At 37.8% G+C, this 20,645-nt stretch overlaps 2 protein-coding genes across 3 annotated transcripts; one reads left to right on the top strand and one right to left on the bottom strand.

Annotated features, from left to right (window-relative positions):
- Window positions 1–6,544: 6,544 nt before the first annotated feature.
- Window positions 6,545–9,723, top strand: LOC131048441 (pentatricopeptide repeat-containing protein DOT4, chloroplastic). Of its 2 annotated transcripts, XM_057982394.2 has the most exons (2): window positions 7,133–7,220; window positions 7,355–9,723. In XM_057982394.2, exon 2 carries the CDS (start codon window positions 7,405–7,407, stop codon window positions 8,779–8,781), a length of 1,377 nt encoding a protein of 458 aa, XP_057838377.2. In that variant the 5' UTR covers window positions 7,133–7,220; window positions 7,355–7,404; the 3' UTR covers window positions 8,782–9,723. The 2 variants fall into 2 exon arrangements, with proteins under 2 accessions (XP_057838376.2, XP_057838377.2); XM_057982393.2 differs by having other exon boundaries at window positions 6,545–9,723.
- A 9,758-nt stretch (window positions 9,724–19,481) lies between these two features.
- Window positions 19,482–19,937, bottom strand: LOC131048339 (uncharacterized). The gene has a single exon (XM_057982256.2). It carries the CDS (start codon window positions 19,935–19,937, stop codon window positions 19,482–19,484), a length of 456 nt encoding a protein of 151 aa, XP_057838239.2.
- Window positions 19,938–20,645: the final 708 nt, after the last annotated feature.

The following is a 20,645-nucleotide window of genomic DNA, read 5'->3' as shown; positions in this document are numbered from 1 at the left end:
GTTTTCTCGGTGTATATTTGAAGGTTATTTGCATGGATTGATATGTTCCTTTCTTGGGGGCTTGTGTATCCCTAAAAAATAGTGTCATCCTATTCCTAATTTGTATTTCTCTTAGATGTTCTATCTCTTCATTTCTACTTTATCATGAGTATGATCGTAAGTTCGTATTCCCACTAAAGTGGGGGCTAAATATAGTGTCGTAAATTGTACTCCTTTAATTATGAGTCCATTTTCACACTCCTTAGTATTCATTTTAGGTTTCCCATTACTCTAAGCATCTTGGGGCCTTTTCTTGCCTTGAATTAATCCTCAATTCAAGAATATGAGTCCTATCCTATTTTAAAAATTCAACACACTTCTCTTCGGGCCCTTACTTTAAGTGTTCCCTTTCTTATATATTATTTTTAATTCTATATGGGTCCTCTCTTATTTTAAAGTTCAAAGCACTTTTCCCCCACTTAAATGTCATCTTGATCCTCATATGAATTATAGATCCAATATCAGGGCCCTATTATCTTGTTGCATTTAAAATTTGGGCCTATTTTGTTAGGACTATGACAATTGTTGCATAGTGTCCAACGTTTTTTGGCTAAAATTTGAAAAATCTATCCTCAAATTTGGGATATGGCTATTGCAAGTTGGCCAAAAAGTGAAAAAACCTTGAGAAACCTATATAAGACATCACCCTTGATTCATTTCATCATCTCTTCATAAGATATCTTCACAATTCAAGAGTAATTATTCTTCATTCAAGAGAAGATATGAGTTTAAAGAGCATCAAGCTACAACAAGTTGTTTTCATGATGAATTTTGTGATGAATATCATGTTATTGCATCAACACTTGGAAGACTTATCCTAAGAGCATTACATTATCAATATAATTAATCTTGAGGTAATATTGTGCCAGTTCAGTATAATACTTCAAATTTCTATTCTTTTCATAATTATCATTGTTGTAGGGTTAATTCCAACCTAGGGTTTGATTGAGGAAAACCCCTCTACAACACAACACCATTTTTCTCTTCTTCTGTGCATTTGCAGCTTTAGAAATAGATTTTAGGTTTATATTGAAGGTACATGAGCACACTGCAGGCAAAGATGGAAGCAACCAAGAAAAATTCTCCTAGAAGGAGCAAATTACTGACAACTAGCACCATAGTTTAGGTATTTCAACTTGAGGTTTGACCAAAAGGTGGCTTGGGGGATCTTGAGACTAGTTGGATTCTTGTTTTGCACCAAATAACTATTAGGACTAGGGTTCCTAGCTACAGTGTCTAGTCAGTTTGAGCTCATATTTATGTCACAGTTTCCTCTTTACATCCGCTTTCCAGTTCTGTACATATTAGTTCATTTCTAGATTTGTATTTGTTTGTTTATGTTGTTATTGCCAATTTTGCACCATTTAGCCTAGTTCTTTGCATCACTTTTTATCCAATCAATTAAATCTATCAAAATATGAACAACTAATCATTATGCCCAACTCTCCCAAGGTTTGTAGTTGGGGTTATTGGTTTTTTTATTGGTTTTTCTTCAAAGTAATATGTGGGACTGGGTTTGATTCCTAGTTTGCATGATTGGATTAGTAAAACTCATTTTCACCATATTACACTAGGTTTGGGATTGATTGAGAGATTTCAAGTCATGAGAGGCTTCCAAGCGGCACCTTGCAATTGATGCACAATAGGAGGTCCATGATTTAAGGAGATTCGATGGATGACATATTAATAAAAATTTATGGATGGTATGGATAAAAAAGAACCTTTTTTGAAGAACATAAATCCCTTTTTAATATTAAGGCACGTGTATTCTTGGGACTTGGAAAAGACTTGCATTGATTAATCATGCTTTGACTTGTGCAAATAAATAGGTAGATTAAATAATTAGTTTTAGTGTGTTAATGATGTGAGAGGAAAAATAATAATTTTATTTAATATTGGACTTTAAATGAAATATTGATTAATATAAATAGTCCCAATCTACTCAACTAATGCTAGAAGAACTTGGATAGTTAATTAATTAAAAAAAAAATATTGGAAGGTAAGTTATGACAAATAATTAAATAAAAATAATTCATTTAATCAATTATAAGTGATGATGTGAAGTAGACCGGCGACAATAGAATTGTCATGAGACAAATTTAGGCATCTATATCTCCAATCAATAAGAGTTGTTAATCAACAAAGTTTGGAGGACATCAACCAAAGTAGAAGGATTAGAATCACTAATTTTATTTTTTGCAAGATCCAAAGGAATCCTTTATGTATTTAAAGTTATATCTTGCTTATCCATTTGTTGTACATACATATCATGATCAAATATTTTTTCCTTGTAAAAGTAATTAGAAATGTTTAGATCCATAATGTGGATATCCTCAACTTAACTTATGATCATGGTTGGATTCAATATAGGTCTCCACCTTAGTAGGATGAGGAGGATGGTGAAACCTTGGTAGAAAAAGAAAATGCATAGCCTTAAGACACAATAAAGATCAAAGAAAATTAATATCTAATGTCAAAGTTATAAAACTTAGTTATAAAATAAAAGATCAACCCGTAGGGAATGTAAGATAAAATGAGCATTGAAATAAAAATAAATAAAAGAATTCTTTTCTAAAAAGGACAAGTAATAAATATAAATAGTAACAATGATTAGATTACCCTGACTTGATAAAAAGTATAAATAACACTCATTTACGCTAGTAAATTGATAAATATGAGTAGAATACCTACTTAAAATGTAATATGTGAATGATTTGTTTTAACACATGATCCAATTCTAACCTTTACTATTATACCTAAGGCTATGAATCTCTACTAAACTGATAAAATGATTTCTGTGTTTTTCAAGTTTAAACATACTTTTGGTTCTTATTTGCACACTATGGTTTTGAACCTTTTCATGCAATTCTTAACTTGAATTGTGGCCTTCATCTTTGCAATATTGATCTTTAGAGTCTGTTCATCTATACTATTTGAAAAGAATGGTCCTTGAAAGCACTAGTTGAACTTTTAATGTTAGGAGAGGAATACAATTAGCTTCATATTTTTTTGTTTTAGTCAAGTACTTAGATCAATTCAATAATTTAGAACAAGTTGGAAGACATTTTAAAAAGAAATAAAAATGACTACATCTATCCTTATGATCTTAAATGTTGTTTTAATGATCCTAGATGCTCAAGTGATTGAATGAATATGATTGCTCTACTTAATAGTTGGCAATCTTAAATGACTCAGGTATTTATCATTTTATACAATACTATAGCGCCATACTTTGAATATTTTGTGTTTGAGTAGATGGGAATAACTAATTGGAAGTGAGTAACTTGGGCCCATGTTTAATTTTGAATTTAAAAATTTATCAGGTTGAAATTCAACATGCAAAACCAAGTTTACATATACACTTGTGGATTTAGATTGGAATGAGAAACAACAGATATCAAGGTTGGGCTTGAACCACTAGGGGACAAGGACTTAGAATTAGATAAGCTATAGGATGGACATGCCAACTCTTGAATAAAAATACATTGTTTAAACACTAAGTCATTGTATTTGGGACAAATAGTCAAAGTGAGTCCATCATTAAAGGAAAAAATGATATAGATGCAATTTTGCACTTTTCACCCTTATATATTCAATATAAATTTCTTATTTGAATAATAATACACCTATTAGTTTAAAGATGATATAGTTAGACATAAATATATAAGTTTATCAAATGGAAAATTCTAACTTTGTTAAAGTACATCAAATTGACAACAAAACCTTGGATTGAACAAGATGTTTATTAATTTCTTTAAATATATATTAAATTAAATAATTTAAAATCCTCAACATATGTTTATAAAAGATGACAACCAAATATAAATACACGACTATACAAATAAGTGTTATTTAATTTTAATGAAAAAATTAATAGTGCTCATGTCATTTCCTATTTAGTTTAATGTCTACTTTAGTTGAATGACGTAATGTAATAAGATATCAAGTGTCATACTCTTTTCTTGGTTTGACTCTACCATTTCATCCTATTAATACTATTTTTCATACATTCACCTTATGTCCAATCCAACTTCACCTCCATTTGTACTTACTTTCATACATTTTCCCTAAACCTGGAGATTAACACTTCATCTTCATTTTTCATTTCTAGGTTACTCAAGATTGACTTGGTTCAATCTTAAGGTGCATCAAAATTGACTCCAAAATTTTAAATTTTCGAACTCAAAATTTTCCTCTCATTTATACCAATCATTATGGGTCAACTTGGCACACATTGCCACATGTTTTTATGTCATGGTATTTGAATACAAAGAAAGAAGAAGAGAAAATTATTAGAGCATACTTCAATTTCTAAATGGTAATAAAGAATAAAACCTACATAAAATAATAAAGACCACTTGCATGGCTGTGTAAGTCATCTTTGATGTTGCTTGTCATTGTTAATCTAACATATCAAAGAGATTCTATCTTGGATAACCCACTTCACATATTGCGTCAATAAGCTCCTAAATAGTGTCCCTAGACACTACCTTGACAAAGTTATTTAAGAAGATAGGGGCAATAAGTTTTTATTTAACAAACATTCAGTCGATCTAGTCTTGGGCAACATAGATCAATTTTGTGATAAATTAGGTTTGCAATAGTCAAGATTAACTTGTGATACTCAAGATTGATCTTCATCATTTCCTATGGCAATTTAGATAAATTATTAAATCGGGATCATTATTTTTTAAAAGTGACAAATCAATTTAACACATCATCATCATCATCATCATCTTTTTAATTATTAATTTCAGAACCAAATACATATAATACTTTCATTTAATTTTAACATAGTTGCTATAGCTATTTAACATTAATTGTCTAAAGCATGAATGGGTTCAATGAGAACCTTTCCATCCAGTTTGCTACTCTTTGGGAGAATCGTAGAGTTTCGTCGAGTCGGATTTTGTTTGAAGTTAATGAGGATGTCATTGCTAAGACGTTGGGGTTACCTACTAGAGGTAGGAAATGAAAAAAACAAAGCAAAGTTGCCGACAATGATAGCCTGGCCCTCTTCTTTTGAGAAGGGAAAAATCCTATGAAACTACATGGAGGGTTTGATTGTGAAGAGCTCTCATTGCCCTTGAGGGATAGGTATGCCTTATGGCTATGGAAATTTTCACTCTTGAGAGAAGATTCAAAGTCTATTACTATTATCACTTCGCTCTTCTCAACCATTTCCATCATAGTGCTTTAATCTATTTCCTATTTTTTCTGCTTAACTCCCTTAATAACTCTATCGAGGATGCCCTCAAAGTTGCTGAGAACTCTAATAAAAAGCTCGTTCCACTACATCAAGGGCTCATATTTTGGCTTTACTAGTTTCACTTAGCCCTATGGCCGCTTAGGTCCATCATTGTCATAGATGTGAATCAGCATTCTGACTCCTCACCTACAACTACTATTTTGGACTCCCCTTCTAGCTAGAATAGTAAGAAGAAGCTTCTAAGTATTACATATGCCAGCAAAACCCCTTACCGTTTTACCACCTCAACCAATTCTAGCCTAGCTACCCCTCAAGGGACTAAAGCTACTCTCGATACTCCTCCTTCATGTCATAATCTTGTTGTGGTTGGTCTCTGTGACCTGAAACATTATGTTATTCCCTTGAGCTCGACAAAAAAAAGGGAAATCCACACCCTTGACCGAAAAAAAAAAAGAAAAATCAAAACCACCCCACATTGAGGAAATTAACAGTGATGGGGAGTTCACCTAGGACAAAGTGGTTGGCAATACCAACCCTTGAAGGTCCAACAAGCTGGCAGGAAGGACCCTGGAGAAAGGAAAAGAGCCCACAAAAATTGAGGAAATAGGTGACGATCCTGAGGTGGAGGAGATTGAAAATTTCGAGGACGAGAGCTATTCAAGGAAAACTACCTTTGCCCACTCAAAAAGCACCAATTTGGAGCCATTGGACTTGACAGAGGATGCCCACTTGGAGGAGGATGATCACCTAACTGAGAAGACTTGCTTCGTTAATGAGACTCCTTCTTATGCCAAATGTGATGCTATTGCTACGGACCCAGCTACCCTTAGAGTGAAGGTGAATGACCTAGAGAAAAAGATGGGGAGTGTTTCCAGATCCAATTCGAAGGTGATGCATAGGTCGACCACCACCCTCTGTCTATTGTAGAAGAAGGTTCTTGGAAGGGATGCTGAAAAGGAAGACAATCATAAAGATTTGTTTAAATTACTCATGGAAGATTAAGGCAGTCTATTTGTATAACCACTTGGTGGTAATCTTTTTTTTTATGATGATCGTTTCTATAATTTAAACTTTGTTACTGCTATAGACTCTTATTTTTCTACTCGTTTAAGCACTTTTGATATTATTAGTCTAGACTTTTGATACTATTAATGTGTAGTATAGACTTTCGATGCTGTTAATGTGTTATTAATGGCTGGTTAATGCCGCCTTTGAACAGTTTGAATACAGAATTAGCACCCTCATTGGGCTGCTACTTATAATTAATTGTTGCATTTCTTTAAAGAATGTTATTTCTTCCTAATAATTCAACCCAGGTTGAATACAACTTTTAATCAGAACCTTAAAAGAAATATAAATGAGGAGAAACAAAGAAGCTGTAGAAACATTGGTTTAAGCGTATGGTGAGCCCGGGAATTTCATCTTGCAAACAAATTCAACGAACTTATTTCAAAATTTCTCTCTGATATCCATGTTATACTGCCTGCATTATGCTATCACAAATCCTTAAAAGGATGGGCCAATTCTCATATCAATATCAATGTGCCAAGGCTACCTTCACTACTGTAAGTACAAAATTCCAATGCAACGATGAAATAGTTGATCACCAAAACATAAAATTTATCGCGGAAGTCAAATTATATCATGCCCGCGTGATTTTGAATGGAATGGACAATAGTATATTACAAACCAAATTGGTAAACTTGTATTGTAGCCATGGATGTTTAGATACTGCACTCCAGCTGTTTGACAAAATGTCGCAGAGAAATGTGTTTGCCTGGACTGAGATTATTTCGGGGTATGTGAGGCACGGCTATTATGAAGACACGCTTGATATCTATTATCAAATGCTAATGCAAGAGGAGAGTGTGCAGGCTGACCATTATGTTTATCCCAAGGTTGTAAAGGCCTGTGCTCAGCTGATGGCTCTGCAACAAGGCAGGGAGATCCACGCTTCCATAATTAAAACTGGGTACGAGTCCAATGTTTACGTTGCAAACGCACTCATGGACATGTATTCAAAACTTGCTAGAATGGAGGAAGCACATCAATTGTTTGACAAAATTGTTTTCAGGAATAGAATTTCATGGAACACTTTGATTGCAGGGTATGCTCAGAGAGGGTACACTGATGATGCATCTAATTGTTTTAGGCAAATGAAAGAAGATGGTATTGAACCAGATGTAACCACTTGGAATACTATGATCACCAGCTATGCACAGAGTGGACAGTGCCACAAGGCATTGGGTTTCTTTTGTCAAATGCAACAACAGGCTGACATATTACCCAATGTGATTTCATGGACTGCCATGATTGCTGGATATTCTCAGAATGGACTCCATGATAAGGCCTTGGAATTTTTTTATGAGATGCAACAGGTAGGGGTGAGATCTGACTCGGTCACAATCTCTAATGTGCTCTCTGCCTGTGCACATGTTGCGTCTTTGCAAAAGGGGAAGGAAATCCATGGCTATATTGTCAGAAATAGTAATGAGTTTCATTCGTCTGTTTGCAGTGCCCTTATAGCAATGTATAGTGCTTGTGGGAACATAGCAGGTGCTCGATGGGTGTTTGACAGAACTCCTGAAACAGATAAACATTTGGTCTTGTGGAATGCGATGATTGCAGGCTATTCCCAAAATGGAGACAACAGCCAAGCATTGGAACTCTTCCGAGATATGCAAATACGGTGTGGTAGACTGGATTCAGTCACCATAGCAAGCGTTCTGCCTGCTTGTGCTGGATTGGCAACCTTGAAACAGGGCAAGGAAATTCATGCTTATGCAATTAGAAATGGTTTCGTCTGTGTTGTTCTTGTGCAGAATGCTCTAATAGACATGTATGCTAAATGCGGGAATATAAGGTATGCACGTCTGGTTTTTGACAATATGTCTGAAAGAGATGTGGTGTCTTGGACTGTAATGATTGCAGGCTATGGCATGCATGGGCTCGGTGAAGATTCTGTTTCTATTTTCCGCCAAATGCAACAAGCAGGCATGAAGCCAAACCTTGTTACCTTTACTTGCCTCATGTCTGCCTGCAGTCATACAGGCCTTTTGGATGAAGGTTTGGAATACTTCAGTTCCATGACTAGAGATCTTCAAATCAAACCTAGCATGGAGATATACGCCTGCACAGTTGATCTCCTTGGTCGTGCCGGACGGTTGGACGAGGCCCAGAAGATCATTGAAAGCATGCCATTTCAACCGAATGCTTGTTTGTGGGGGGCGTTGCTTGGTGCATGCAGAATGCATTCCAATATTCAAGTAGGAGAATATGCTGCAAAACAGCTTTATAAATTAGAGCCTGAAAATGCTGCCAATTATGTGCTGATGTCAAATATCTATGCAGCAGCTGGCAGATGGTACGATGTAGCAAAGGTGAGAAAAATGATGGAGGAGGCTGGATTGAAAAAACCTCCAGGATGCAGTTGGATTGAGGTTAAGAACAAGCTGCACACGTTTGTTCAGGGAGAAGAATCACATCCACAGATGGACGAGATAGATGCAACGTTAGACAGAGTAGCTGGGTAGATGAGGAAGTCAATAACTTTTTCTGAAACGAAATATTAACTCTGATCTTGCAAAGGTGGAGGAAGCATAAAATATTTGTTGACACTGAGAAATTAGCCATATTGACTCTTGAACTAGTCAACTTACGCTCTGAACCATAAAAAAATTCGTTTGTAATGACAGCAACTGGGCCGCCAAGCGCATCTCCAAAGCACTGGATTGGGAATTCGGGGATCGATCCTGAAACAAATTATTTGCTCTGAGCTTGGAAAAATGGAGGAAGCATAAATTATTTGTTGCCACAATGAGAGCTGATCATTGCTTTTGTGCCTATTCAACACATGCTCTAGGTCATCAAAAATCTTTGTGTGTCTTGAATGCAACTCGGCCACTAAATTCATCTCCAAACCTGCTTTGCATGAGAATATTTGCCAGAGATCCCAATTATTGCTATCATTTCATGGATGTATATAGTTATTATTGGGGATCATTTAAGCAAGCAACAAATACTCTTTTGCATCGTAACAACTTCCCCCGCAGCAATTGGCCATTCTCTTTTTTACCGATATTGCAGTGCCTTATATAATGTTGAGGAATAGGAGACCCTATCAGCTACTCCATTATTCATAGATTCATAATCATCGCGCAACTTATTGGACATGAGCTACACACTCTTATTTAGTCGTGATTGTAGTTACAGTATAAGGTAACTAAACAGGACGCTGATGTTTGGGTAGGGCACAAAGTACAAGCAAGCTATCTAACTCTCACATAGGAAATGAGGTCCAGATCATAAACCACAATTCATATATACAAAGGAATGATATGATTTATTGTATGGATCCGAATATGAATCATGAATTGATTACAATTGAGAGACATTTGTCTTTGATATTCTGGAAACAATCATCTACATTATCTTATCTATGCTATAAAAATTAGTTTCTTGGATGTTGCATTTTAGACTTGTCTTCATTGACCCTTTCAAAGTGACAATGTTCCACTGAACTTCAAGGATTTTTGCTGAACATCAAATGTTTTTTTTTTTTATCAGTAAAGGCAGAGCCGAGATTTATATTAATTATGCATAATTACAGTATTGACATAGCTGGTTGATGCATTATCAAAATGTTTATTGGATGCTTTTGTAGCATCCTAAAATTGCGACACTTGCAATTTCGACTGCATTTGGGTCTTCACGATGGCGATGCAACACGGAACCTGAATGGAGACCCCGAAACTTGTTCATGACACCAAAAACTGCATTTCTCAGCACCCTGGCCTGATCCTCCTTGCACCCTGCTGTCCCTGGAGGTGGGACCATGGCGCCCAGCGCCCTGGTCCCCCAGGACCAAGGCGCCCAGCGCCCTGGTCCCCCAGGACCATGGCGCCCAGCGCCCTGGTCCCCCAGGACCATGGCGCCCAGCGCCTTGGTCCCTGGCCCTATTTTGGGCCCGGTCTCTTTTGGGGCTTCGGGTCTTTAAGTTTGCAAATTGGAAAATAACATTTCCTGGTCGGCCTAAGGTCGGGAAAATCAGTCTGTCAGCCCTAATTGACAAGTATATAAACTACATTTCCTCTCCCATTTTGGTAGATGAAAAAGAGGAAGGACATATGTGAGCAAGGCGAAAGCAATATTCAAGCATTCAAACATTCAAGCATTCCTTCAAGCAATTGAGCATTCTAAGTCTCCATTCAAGGCCAAGTGTTGCATTCAAGACAAGGATTCAACCATTGAAGAGGAGATCACTTACAACACATTACATACTACATACATTACACCTTCGCATGTAAGAATACAAACATTCTTACAACAAGGTATCAGTACTTGTTTACATTACAAACATTTACATTTACAACATTTTCATTTCTTGGTTAATTCCAAAACCGGGGTTTGACCTAAGGGCAAACCCTTCATCCCTAACCCCCCAATCGTCCTCTCTTTTCTGTGTGTAGGTTGCAGGTACGCGGCTGTAATTGAAGATCTGGAATCCTTGTGCAGAGACGAACAGATCCACCTTCGTTTCGCGGATTTTTCGGAGGACCGTGTGCACGCCGGGCGCCATCGTCCCGTCAACTTTCGCTCAAATTTGCAGAACAGCACCGTCTTGACATTTCACTGCTAATTCCAGGTCCACAGCTTCATATCATATTCCTATCTCTGTTTATAAGCGAATCTTTCCTACTTTACATGCATTCCTAGTTCGATCTTTCTATCTACATTTCTTTACAAAAGAGGGTATCCTTGATATCTTAACCCTTGAAACTCATTTAGAATCCAATCTTGCATTGCGTGGGATTGGATCTTGTGGGTTTCAACCCCTCTTTTGAATGTAAAGTCCCTCCTAAGTGAAAACCATCAACCCTAGTGACTCCCTTCTCTCTCCTTGGAGTTGGGGAGGGGAGAACGACTAGGGTTCGATTTTTCTGCTCTACATTTTGGTGAACCCGACGTGAACATCCTCATTCTGATTATTCATGGTTAGATCTGAAAAATTTGCTTCCTTAATTACATTTCCATGTTTGATCCTTTGCAAATTTTAGAGGTTGATTGCATAAAAACCCTAAAATTTTCTTTTTAGTAATTGAACTTGTGAAATGTTTAATTGTTAATGCTTGTTTCAGATCTACCCTTCTATTGCAAATTGTCAATTCATATTTGTGCTTTAATTCTGAAAATTAAGTGGTTAAGTGTCAAAACCCTAATTTTTAGAACCCTCTTGATTCAACCTTTGACTGATAATTTCACTAATCAAAACACCTCCAAATCGGCTGTAATTTTGGATTCCGCAATAAAATCACAATATCTTTCATCCCTGAAAATTTGGAAAAAAGTTGCGAGGACCGTGTGCATCCCGAGCGCCATCGTCCCCGACATTTTTTCCGAAATTTCGGGAGCTAGATCTTACTGTATTTTTCTGCTAAAATCCAGAATTTTGGCTGATTTTATTAATTTTAACACTTTCAAAATTAAAGTCAAAGTTGGTCTAGTGATTGCTTGGATTAAGGCTTCTAATCATTCAAAAATCATTGAAATTAAAATTCCTATCAAAATTGTGTTTCTTACAGTCCTAAATCTGAAAGGTGTGTTGGCATTCATTCGAAATTTCAGTGCTTTATTCAAATTTTTGCAGTTTGTGACTTTTGAAATTAAGTGTTTAATTGCAACAACCTTGATTTCCACTTTCAAATTCGAATTTTGCATGAAATCGAGTCAACTTTTAAAATTTCAAAACTTGCATTGCTTTTGGCATTCCCTCTAAAATCATAAAATTCAAAATTTCAGTTTCCCTCTCTTTTTCAAAATTCAAAATTTACATTTTTCAACAATCTTGGTAGGGTTCAATTTTGAGATTGCAACTTTAATTTGGCCTATCTACAGATCGTAAAATCACTCAATTTTTTCATATTAGCTTTAAAATCATCATTACTTTCATCCCTGAAAATTTCGAAAAAAGTTGCGAGGATTGTGTGCACTCCGAGCGCCACGGTCCCAGACATTTTTTCCGAAATTTCGGGAGATTGTCCTGATTGCATTTAACAGCTTAAATCTAGGAGATTGGCTGATTTTATTGAAATTTGCTACCTCTAAAATTCAAAATCTTCTCTCTTTCTTTAGTGCATGAGTTTTACAACAATAAGCCCTACTTACACTATTCCCGTTAGACGAAGCCTTAGAATTAAGTCTTTCCAAGGTGTAATTACCGAGGAGATGGAACCTAATTTGAATGGCCTTTTTAATGAGGACATGGGTAATTCCTCTAATCCTCTTAATGATGAAGAAGCTCTCCATGAGGTTTCTGTAGAACAACTTTCAAAATTGGATAACCAATTTGATGATTTTCGACAATGGATGTCTCAAGAATACCCCGATAGCGAAGCTCTTTCATTAATTGAGGGTCTAAAACGTATGGTTCAAAGTGATAAGAATGGAATTGAAATTTTGCGTGGTCTTGCACACATTGTGGATTCGAATGTGATGCCTATGAAGAGTTGTGCCGAAACCTTAGGTTACACACAACCTCCTACTCAAGTTAATCATTCTATTCCTTTGACGACTCCTATTGCCAGTATACCTACTTTTATATCAAACATAATGACTACTTCAACACAAGACATTCCTCCTATGATCACTAGTCATGGGGGCAATCCCTCTTCTTCAACCAACCCTCTTCCTTCATTCAATCTAACTTCTTCATTCATTCCTTCAATAAGTGTTCCTATTATATCACCACAAATGAACATGATGCAAGGGGGCAATTCATTTAACCCTTCCATTCCTCCTTGTAGTGTTCCTCCTATCCAATCATCTCCTATGACTAACTGTCATAGTGTCCCACCACCTTACTCTCTACCTTCTTTCAATAACATAACACCTCCATCACAATCTAACACGTCTAATATGAATTCTTCGACTGAAGCGACCATTAACAATCTTGCACAAACTGTCTCTTCTTTGCAGCAACAAATTGCCTCTATGAATCAATCCAAGACTAGTGTGCTTACATTTGATGTTGCGAGCCCACTTTCTCTTGACATTGTTCGAGCTATTCCCCCTAAACATGTTGAAATTTCGCATTTGGAGCTTTATAATGGTAAGGGTGATCCTTTAACACATGTTAAGACCTTTCAAACAATATGTACCGATTTTGCTTATGACCAAAGATTGCTTGCAAAACTGTTTACTAGAACATTAAGAGATAAAGCCCTACAATGGTATTGCTCGTTGCCTTCCTATTCTATTACTTCTTTCGAACAACTTGCAAATGCTTTCATTCAACAATTTCAAAACAATATAAGTCCTAAAGTTACTTTGATTGATTTAATGCATTGTAAACAAGGTGTTAAAGAAAAAGTGACTGATTTCATTGGTAGATATAAGCATTTGTATGCTCAAATTTCTTTTCCAATGCCCGACAATGATATTCAAAGAATCTTTATTTCTAATTTACAAAAAGATATTAGAGAAAAACTCCTGTTTTCTGAGTTTACTTCTTTCCAACAGTTGTGCGCAACTCTTCACAATTATCAACTGACTGTGAGTCAAATGGAACAAGCAAATCCTATGGCTCCGAGTGATAAGGGTGATAGTAGTCAACAACCATTTGGGAAGTTTAAACCGAACAGAGAGTCCATTAAATTCAATGAAAACATCATCAACAACAATGTGAATGCGGCATCAGGTGTGCCTCCTATTTCTAAGTTTTTCAAGAAAGAAAGGAAGTTTACTCCTTTGAATGAATCATTGCATAGTATTATGAATAAGTTATTGGAACAAAATGTGCTTACTCTTCCTCCTATAAGGCAAATAGATCCTGCAAAGATTAACTCACCCTATTTTGATAACAAATCTTTTTGTCAATTTCATCGTCATCCTGGGCATGATACTGAAAAATGTTTTGCTTTAAAGGGTAAAATTCAAGATTTGATTGATAATAATACTATCTCTGTTTTTGGTGTGAATGATAAAGGCAACACATCTGTAGCTCCTCCTAACCAAAATCTTAAGATTTTTACTGATCCATTGCCTTCTCATACCTCTAATGCGATTGATACTACTGATTCCTCTGTCTCACCTGATGATCTTGTGTCTATGACTCCTAATGTGATTAACTGTGTGGAGCAGCAGAAAATCCCTAAAGAACCTTCCATCACCTTTGATTCCAGTGAAACTATCAAGGCACCTGATGGTCCTTTATATATAGTTGCAAAAGTCAAGAATACACCTTGCCGTGGAGTGCTTATTGATCCTTCTTGTATGGTTAATATCATTTTTGAAGAGTTTCTTTTTACTTTGCAATTGAATCAAGTGATCTATGACGAAACAAATGTGGTTGTGAAACTATTTGATGCATTTTCTTCTCTTGCAATTGGTTCTATTACATTACCTATTGAGGTCCATAACAAATCCCTTGATGTGGACTTTGCTATTATTCCATCATCCGAACAATTTCGTGTGAAGCTAGGCTATCCTTGGCTATCTTCCATGAAAGCTATTGCTTCTCCTATCCACAAGTGTTTGAAATTTCCCCATAATGGTGAAGTTGTTACTGTCAATCATAGTCTCTTTAAACCAGCTGAAAGAACTCCTAGCGTTCCTATTGATTACTTTTGGCCTAAACAATTCCAATCTCTTCCTCCGCGAAGTGATCATCTTTTCAAATCTTATCAAAAGTGGAAAAAAGATATGATCCTTTCTCTAAGTGAACCTAGAACACCCAAACTTGATATTCCTATCGTTCTTGAGAAGGAAGTTCTTCCTTTGAAAGATAAAACTAATGTCTTTCCTCAAGAAGATTCCCAACCCATTCCTATGGATGTGACTATGCCTATATCTAATAAACTTCCCAAAAGTAGACCTATACCTCCTTGTCATGATGGACTTGGTCTCCTTCCTAAACCAAATATTCCTCCCTTATATGGAGCAGTTCCTCCTCCTTCCTCTTATGGAGAGAAGAGAGCTTCCTCTTCTCCTATTGTTCAACCTAAGAGACCACAACCTAAACACCCAAGTGATAAGGATGAGAACATTCCTCCTCCTCAATCTCCTAATCTTCCTACTAAGACTAGACGAAATCGTTCTGCACGTGAACGCCGACGAAAGGGTCGTCTTAGAGCTCAGGCAGTTGCTTCCCAAACTTTGCAATCCCCCAAAACACCTTCAGCCAGTATTATTCCATTTTCTCCTCAGCCGATGATTGAGCCGAAATCTCCTAAACATAAGATGCATGATGGTCTTGATCCTGTGCGAGTTAAAGATCCTATTTCTATAAATCTTGATGATGATATAGATGAAAATGTTATTCATGATGAAAATGTTACTCCTGTTCATTCTGATAGTGAATATGAATATGTTGATGTTGATAACCATTTATCTAACGCATTTTCTAAAGCACTTATCCTAGCTCCTAGACAAGAACAACGTGGCTCGGAACATGAACATAGCCCTTGTTTGGATCTTGTGATAGCTCCATCTGCTGTGTTGGATGTTCCTCCTCTAGCGTGTTTCCTACCTTCCCGAAATATTGATCAGCAAGATCGGGGGGTAGATGACGTGCTAGACTAGTTTCATTAGCATAGCAGATTCTCTCCCCCTCCCTTTTGTTACTTCTTCTATGTGTTATTCTCATTCTTCTATTTGTTGTCCTTAGTGTTGTCTACTTGAGGACGATGCAAAGCATTGAGATCTCTTTTGGTCTCTCTCATGTTGACTCAAAAGACACATGTGTTCACTTCTTCTAGGTGACCTTCCTTGATTAGGGGAATGAAGAACAATTATGCATACATACATATGATATACATGAATTATCATATAGCATACTGACCCCGAGGAAAGCGAAGTCACCTTGTGCTTTGTGTTTTGTGTCTATTATCCTTGGGCTTATCTCACACTTGGGGGCTAAATCCTTGTGATAACGTGCTCCTTTCTCATTTCTTATATGTATCACTACCTTAAAGCAATCACCCCCGGTAAGGCGTGTGCGATCGCTTTAACGTAGGGGGGCATACATCCCGTTCATATCTTTTCAAGATACTTGAAAATTTCTTGACAAATTTAGCTTTGCCTTGAAAATTTTTGATATCTCTCTTGCATGACTCATAGTGAGGGAACCTTACTACTGACAGTCATGGTTCTCCCTCGTGATCTTCCCTTTTGCTTTGTCAATCGAAGTCGTAAGATCCTTAGTCCACTGGGGGCTTGGTGTATCTTGCCTTCTTGACGTGGTGAAAGTCTTTCAATGTTGTTTCCTTGTACTTTACCGGAAGTATTGGCGTACGCTTATACTCCCGCTAAAGTGGGGGCTAAATGTAGCGTCCTAAAATTGCGACACTTGCAATTTCGACTGCATTTGGGTCTTCACGATGGCGATGCAACACGGAACCTGAATGGAGACCCCGAAACTTGTTCATGACAACAAAAACTGCATTTCTCAGCACCCTGGCCTGATCCTCCTTGCACCCTGCTGTCCCTAGAGGTGGGACCATGGCGCCCAGCGCCCTGGTCCCTGTCCCTATTTTGGGCCCGGTCTCTTTTGGGGCTTCGGGTCTTTAAGTTTGCAAATTGGAAAATAACATTTCCTGGTCGGCCTAAGGTCGGGAAAATCAGTCTATCAGCCCTAATTGACAAGTATATAAACTACATTTCCTCTCCCATTTTGGTAGATGAAAAAGAGGAAGGACATATGTGAGCAAGGCGAAAGCAATATTCAAGCATTCAAACATTCAAGCATTCAAGCATTCAAGCATTCCTTCAAGCAATTGAGCATTCTAAGTCTCCATTCAAGGCCAAGTGTTGCATTCAAGACAAGGATTCAACCATTGAAGAGGAGATCACTTACAACATATTACATACTACATACATTACACCTTCGCATGTAAGAATACAAACATTCTTACAACAAGGTATCAGTACTTGTTTACATTACAAACATTTACATTTACAGCATTCTCATTTCTTGGTTAATTCCAAAACCGGGGTTTGACCTAACGGCAAACCCCTCATCCCTAACCCCCCAATCGTCCTCTCTTTTTTGTGTGTAGGTTGCAGGTACGCGGCTGTAATTGAAGATCTGGAATCCTTGTGCAGAGACGAACAGATCCACCTTCGTTTAGCGGATTTTTCGGAGGACCGTGTGCACGCCGGGCGCCATCGTCCCGTCAACTTTCGCTCAAATTTGCAGAACAGCACCGTCTCGACATTTCACTGCTAATTCCAGGTCCACAGCTTCATATCATATTCCTATCTCTGTTTATAAGTGAATCTTTCCTACTTTACATGCATTCCTAGTTCAATCTTTCTATCTACATTTCTTTACAAAAGAGGGTATCCTTGATATCTTAACCCTTGAAACTCATTTAGAATCCAATCTTGCATTGCGTGGGATTGGATCTTGTGGGTTTCAACCCCTCTTTTGAATGTAAAGTCCCTCCTAAGTGAAAACCATCAACCCTAGTGACTCTCCCTTCTCTCTCCTTGGAGTTGGGGAGGGGAGAACGACTAGGGTTCGATTTTTCCGCTTTACAGCTTCTATAACATTTCTCAGCATTCGAGAAGGAGAGCTTCCAGACAAGTAGACCATAAGCAACATATTCTGTCCTTCCAAAATCTATCAATATTATGCAGTCTAAGATCATAAAAAACTATAGAAAGTCTGGGTGGCAGATTCTCTACTGCCAAATTAACAAAGATTTTACTAAAATTATATAGCCAAAATTGATCTTACGAGAGTCTAGAAATAAGCAACAAGTATCTTTAAACAGAGCTAAATTAGAAACCTAGCTCGCAAAATCATTCAAGATTTCAGGTTGAGGAGTAACATTTCTCACTATCCCACAACCTTTGCTCAGAGGATGGCCACGGCCATGACCAGACCCACGACGGCCCCTTCTAGCTCCACCCCGGCAAACCTGCTCATCTTGGAGCCTCTCATCTTCTGCTTTCAAAGGCAGGAGTCCATTAAGTCTTGCGAATTGAAGGAGGTCGTCCTCCCTGCCCTGGTCTTCCAGATTTTCCCCTAAGAACCTCCACTTGAGGTATCTGAGGCCTACTCCAACAAACACCCTGTGTCTATCTAGATCCTTCCCTTTCAGGTCTAGCAAGAAGGGGTAGTAATTGATAAGCTCGCTGTGGGCATTAAACAGAATTCTATCACCTGGCCGAGGAGCCCCTAAATCATGGAGAGCCTTGTTTAGAATTTCTTGGAACTCCTGGAGAGCCTCTTCTGGGAATAGCTTTTTAGTAAGACTCCATACAGCTTGCTTGGCTAGTTTTAAGTCCATCAGAGAAGCTACAAACCTGGAGGAAATGCTAGTGTTATCTTGGGGATACTCCTCCCTGTTCAAATGCCCACTACCCAGAATCATTTTAACTGCCAATATAACAGGAAATTCCAAATGGAGAAGGAGGCGCTTTTAACTGCCAATATAACAGGAAATTCCAAATGGAGAAGGAGGCGCTTTTAACTGCCAATATAACAGGAAATTCCAAATGGAGAAGGAGGCGCTTCAGTCTCAGGTCTGTTATTCTTCTGAAAGAAACTTGGCACGTCGAAGCCAAGAGGGAAATGGGAGTGTCTGCACCAAAGCAGGAAGTGGGCCTTGGGTAGACACTCATTATAAACCCATATGGAGGCTCTGTTGACATGATTAGTAGTTGCAGGGCAATCAGACAAGAAAGGGAATGAGGCAGACTGCGCTTTGGAATGATTTTGGCAAGATAAGAATGATAACGACTTGCAGAATATGCTAAGGAAAGATAATCGGGCACTCTAACGCCTAATTATGAGGGGGAGTATTGCATTTAATTCGCCAGCTAAGGTGGCGGAGTATATTTGTCCCAAACAAGCCAAATCTACCTTTCGGACAACGCAAACCTTGAGTTCGACTTGACAGCTTTGCCAGCTAGGTCTCGGGAAGCGAAGTTAGGAAAGGAGCTCAAGGATGCGTTTAGATGACATCACTGGGTCTGGGCCCACTATTGCCCGAAGAAAAGTGAAGTTTGAATTTAAAAAGAGAACTAGCCGTTACCACTAGACCGCCAAAGATAGACATTAGATGTTTGCTTTGGGATGGGAAGCATCTTTAATTGAATTTCTCGCCTCGCTTAACTTTGTCTCTTGCATTTAAGCTTAAAGGACTTGAGGGACATATTCCTACTAATTCACCTGATCTGCTAGGCCAAGAGACCGGGCTCCCTGATCCCACCAATGAATGAAGGTTCCCTACACTGCAATTTTTGAAAGGGCATCTGCCACTGAATTTGCTTCTCTGTAAATATGCTTAGCTTCATAATGCTCAATTCTAGCCAAGTTTGCTATTATGTTGTCTAAAATTCCTTGCAATCTCCAATTTGGGTTTTTTTTCCTCTTGATTGCATTTATTGCTATCTCTGAATCACCCTCCACTGTAATGTTTTTTAAACCATGCTTTATGCAATCCGTCAATCCAAGCTGTAATGCTTTGAATTCTATTGTATTATTAGTGTCAGGTGGAATCGGCTTTGCCATTTTCCCTATAATTGATCCTGAGCGATCTTTGATTATGTATCCTATGCCAGAAGGGCTTGGGTTGCCTCTAGAAGCACCATCAAAATTTAGTTTTAGCCAGCCAGGCTTTGGAGGGGACCAGGTAGTAGCCTTCCTGAAGTTGATTTTTTGCCCAAAAGATGAAAGGATCATGATTCCATGCCAGTTATTCCTGATGCTTTCATCCCATGAGGAGAAAACTTTAGGCGGTTCCAAAGAGAAAGCTATTTTGCAATTTACTGTATCCACTATTACCGATTCAATTGAATTTAGGATTGATTCTAGCCTTCTAGATTTGTCTTCAAATAACCTGTGGTTCCTCTCCTTCCAAATTTCCTAGACTAAGCATGATGGGGACACTTCCATAATAAGACTCAAGGTGCTCTCCTTAATTGGAAAAGACCAGCTTTGAAATAGGGATTTAATGTCATTTGGCAGGGCTGTGATCAGCCCCAGTTTAGCACAGAGCCAGCACCAACATTTGCATGCAAAGGGGCAATTCAGTAGGAGATGGTCCACTGTCTCTGCCTAGGCTTAACACATAATGCACCTTGAAGGTCCTTCATACCCCATTTTTGTAAACTTTTCTGCAGTTAAGATTTTTCTTTGATAGGCTAGCCACGCAAAAATCCTTGCCTTTGGAATGACCTTGGAACTCCAAAATAGCTTCTTCGGAATATCCTGCTTGTCCTGATCTGAACTACTGACTAGCACTCTGTAGCCATCTTTAGAGTTATACTGCCCTGTTTTAGAGGATGCCCAAATTAAAGAGTCTTCTCCTCTTCTCGGATTGATATTTCTTGCTTTTAGAAGTTCTAAGAGTAGGTCTAAATCTTCCCCTGGGATTGGCAATCCATCCAT

This window comes from Cryptomeria japonica, chromosome 8 (genome assembly GCF_030272615.1).
Source record: "Cryptomeria japonica chromosome 8, Sugi_1.0, whole genome shotgun sequence".
Taxonomy (NCBI): domain Eukaryota; kingdom Viridiplantae; phylum Streptophyta; class Pinopsida; order Cupressales; family Cupressaceae; genus Cryptomeria; species Cryptomeria japonica.
Note: the sequence above shows the minus strand (reverse complement) of the source record. Positions and strands in the feature narration are given on the sequence as shown.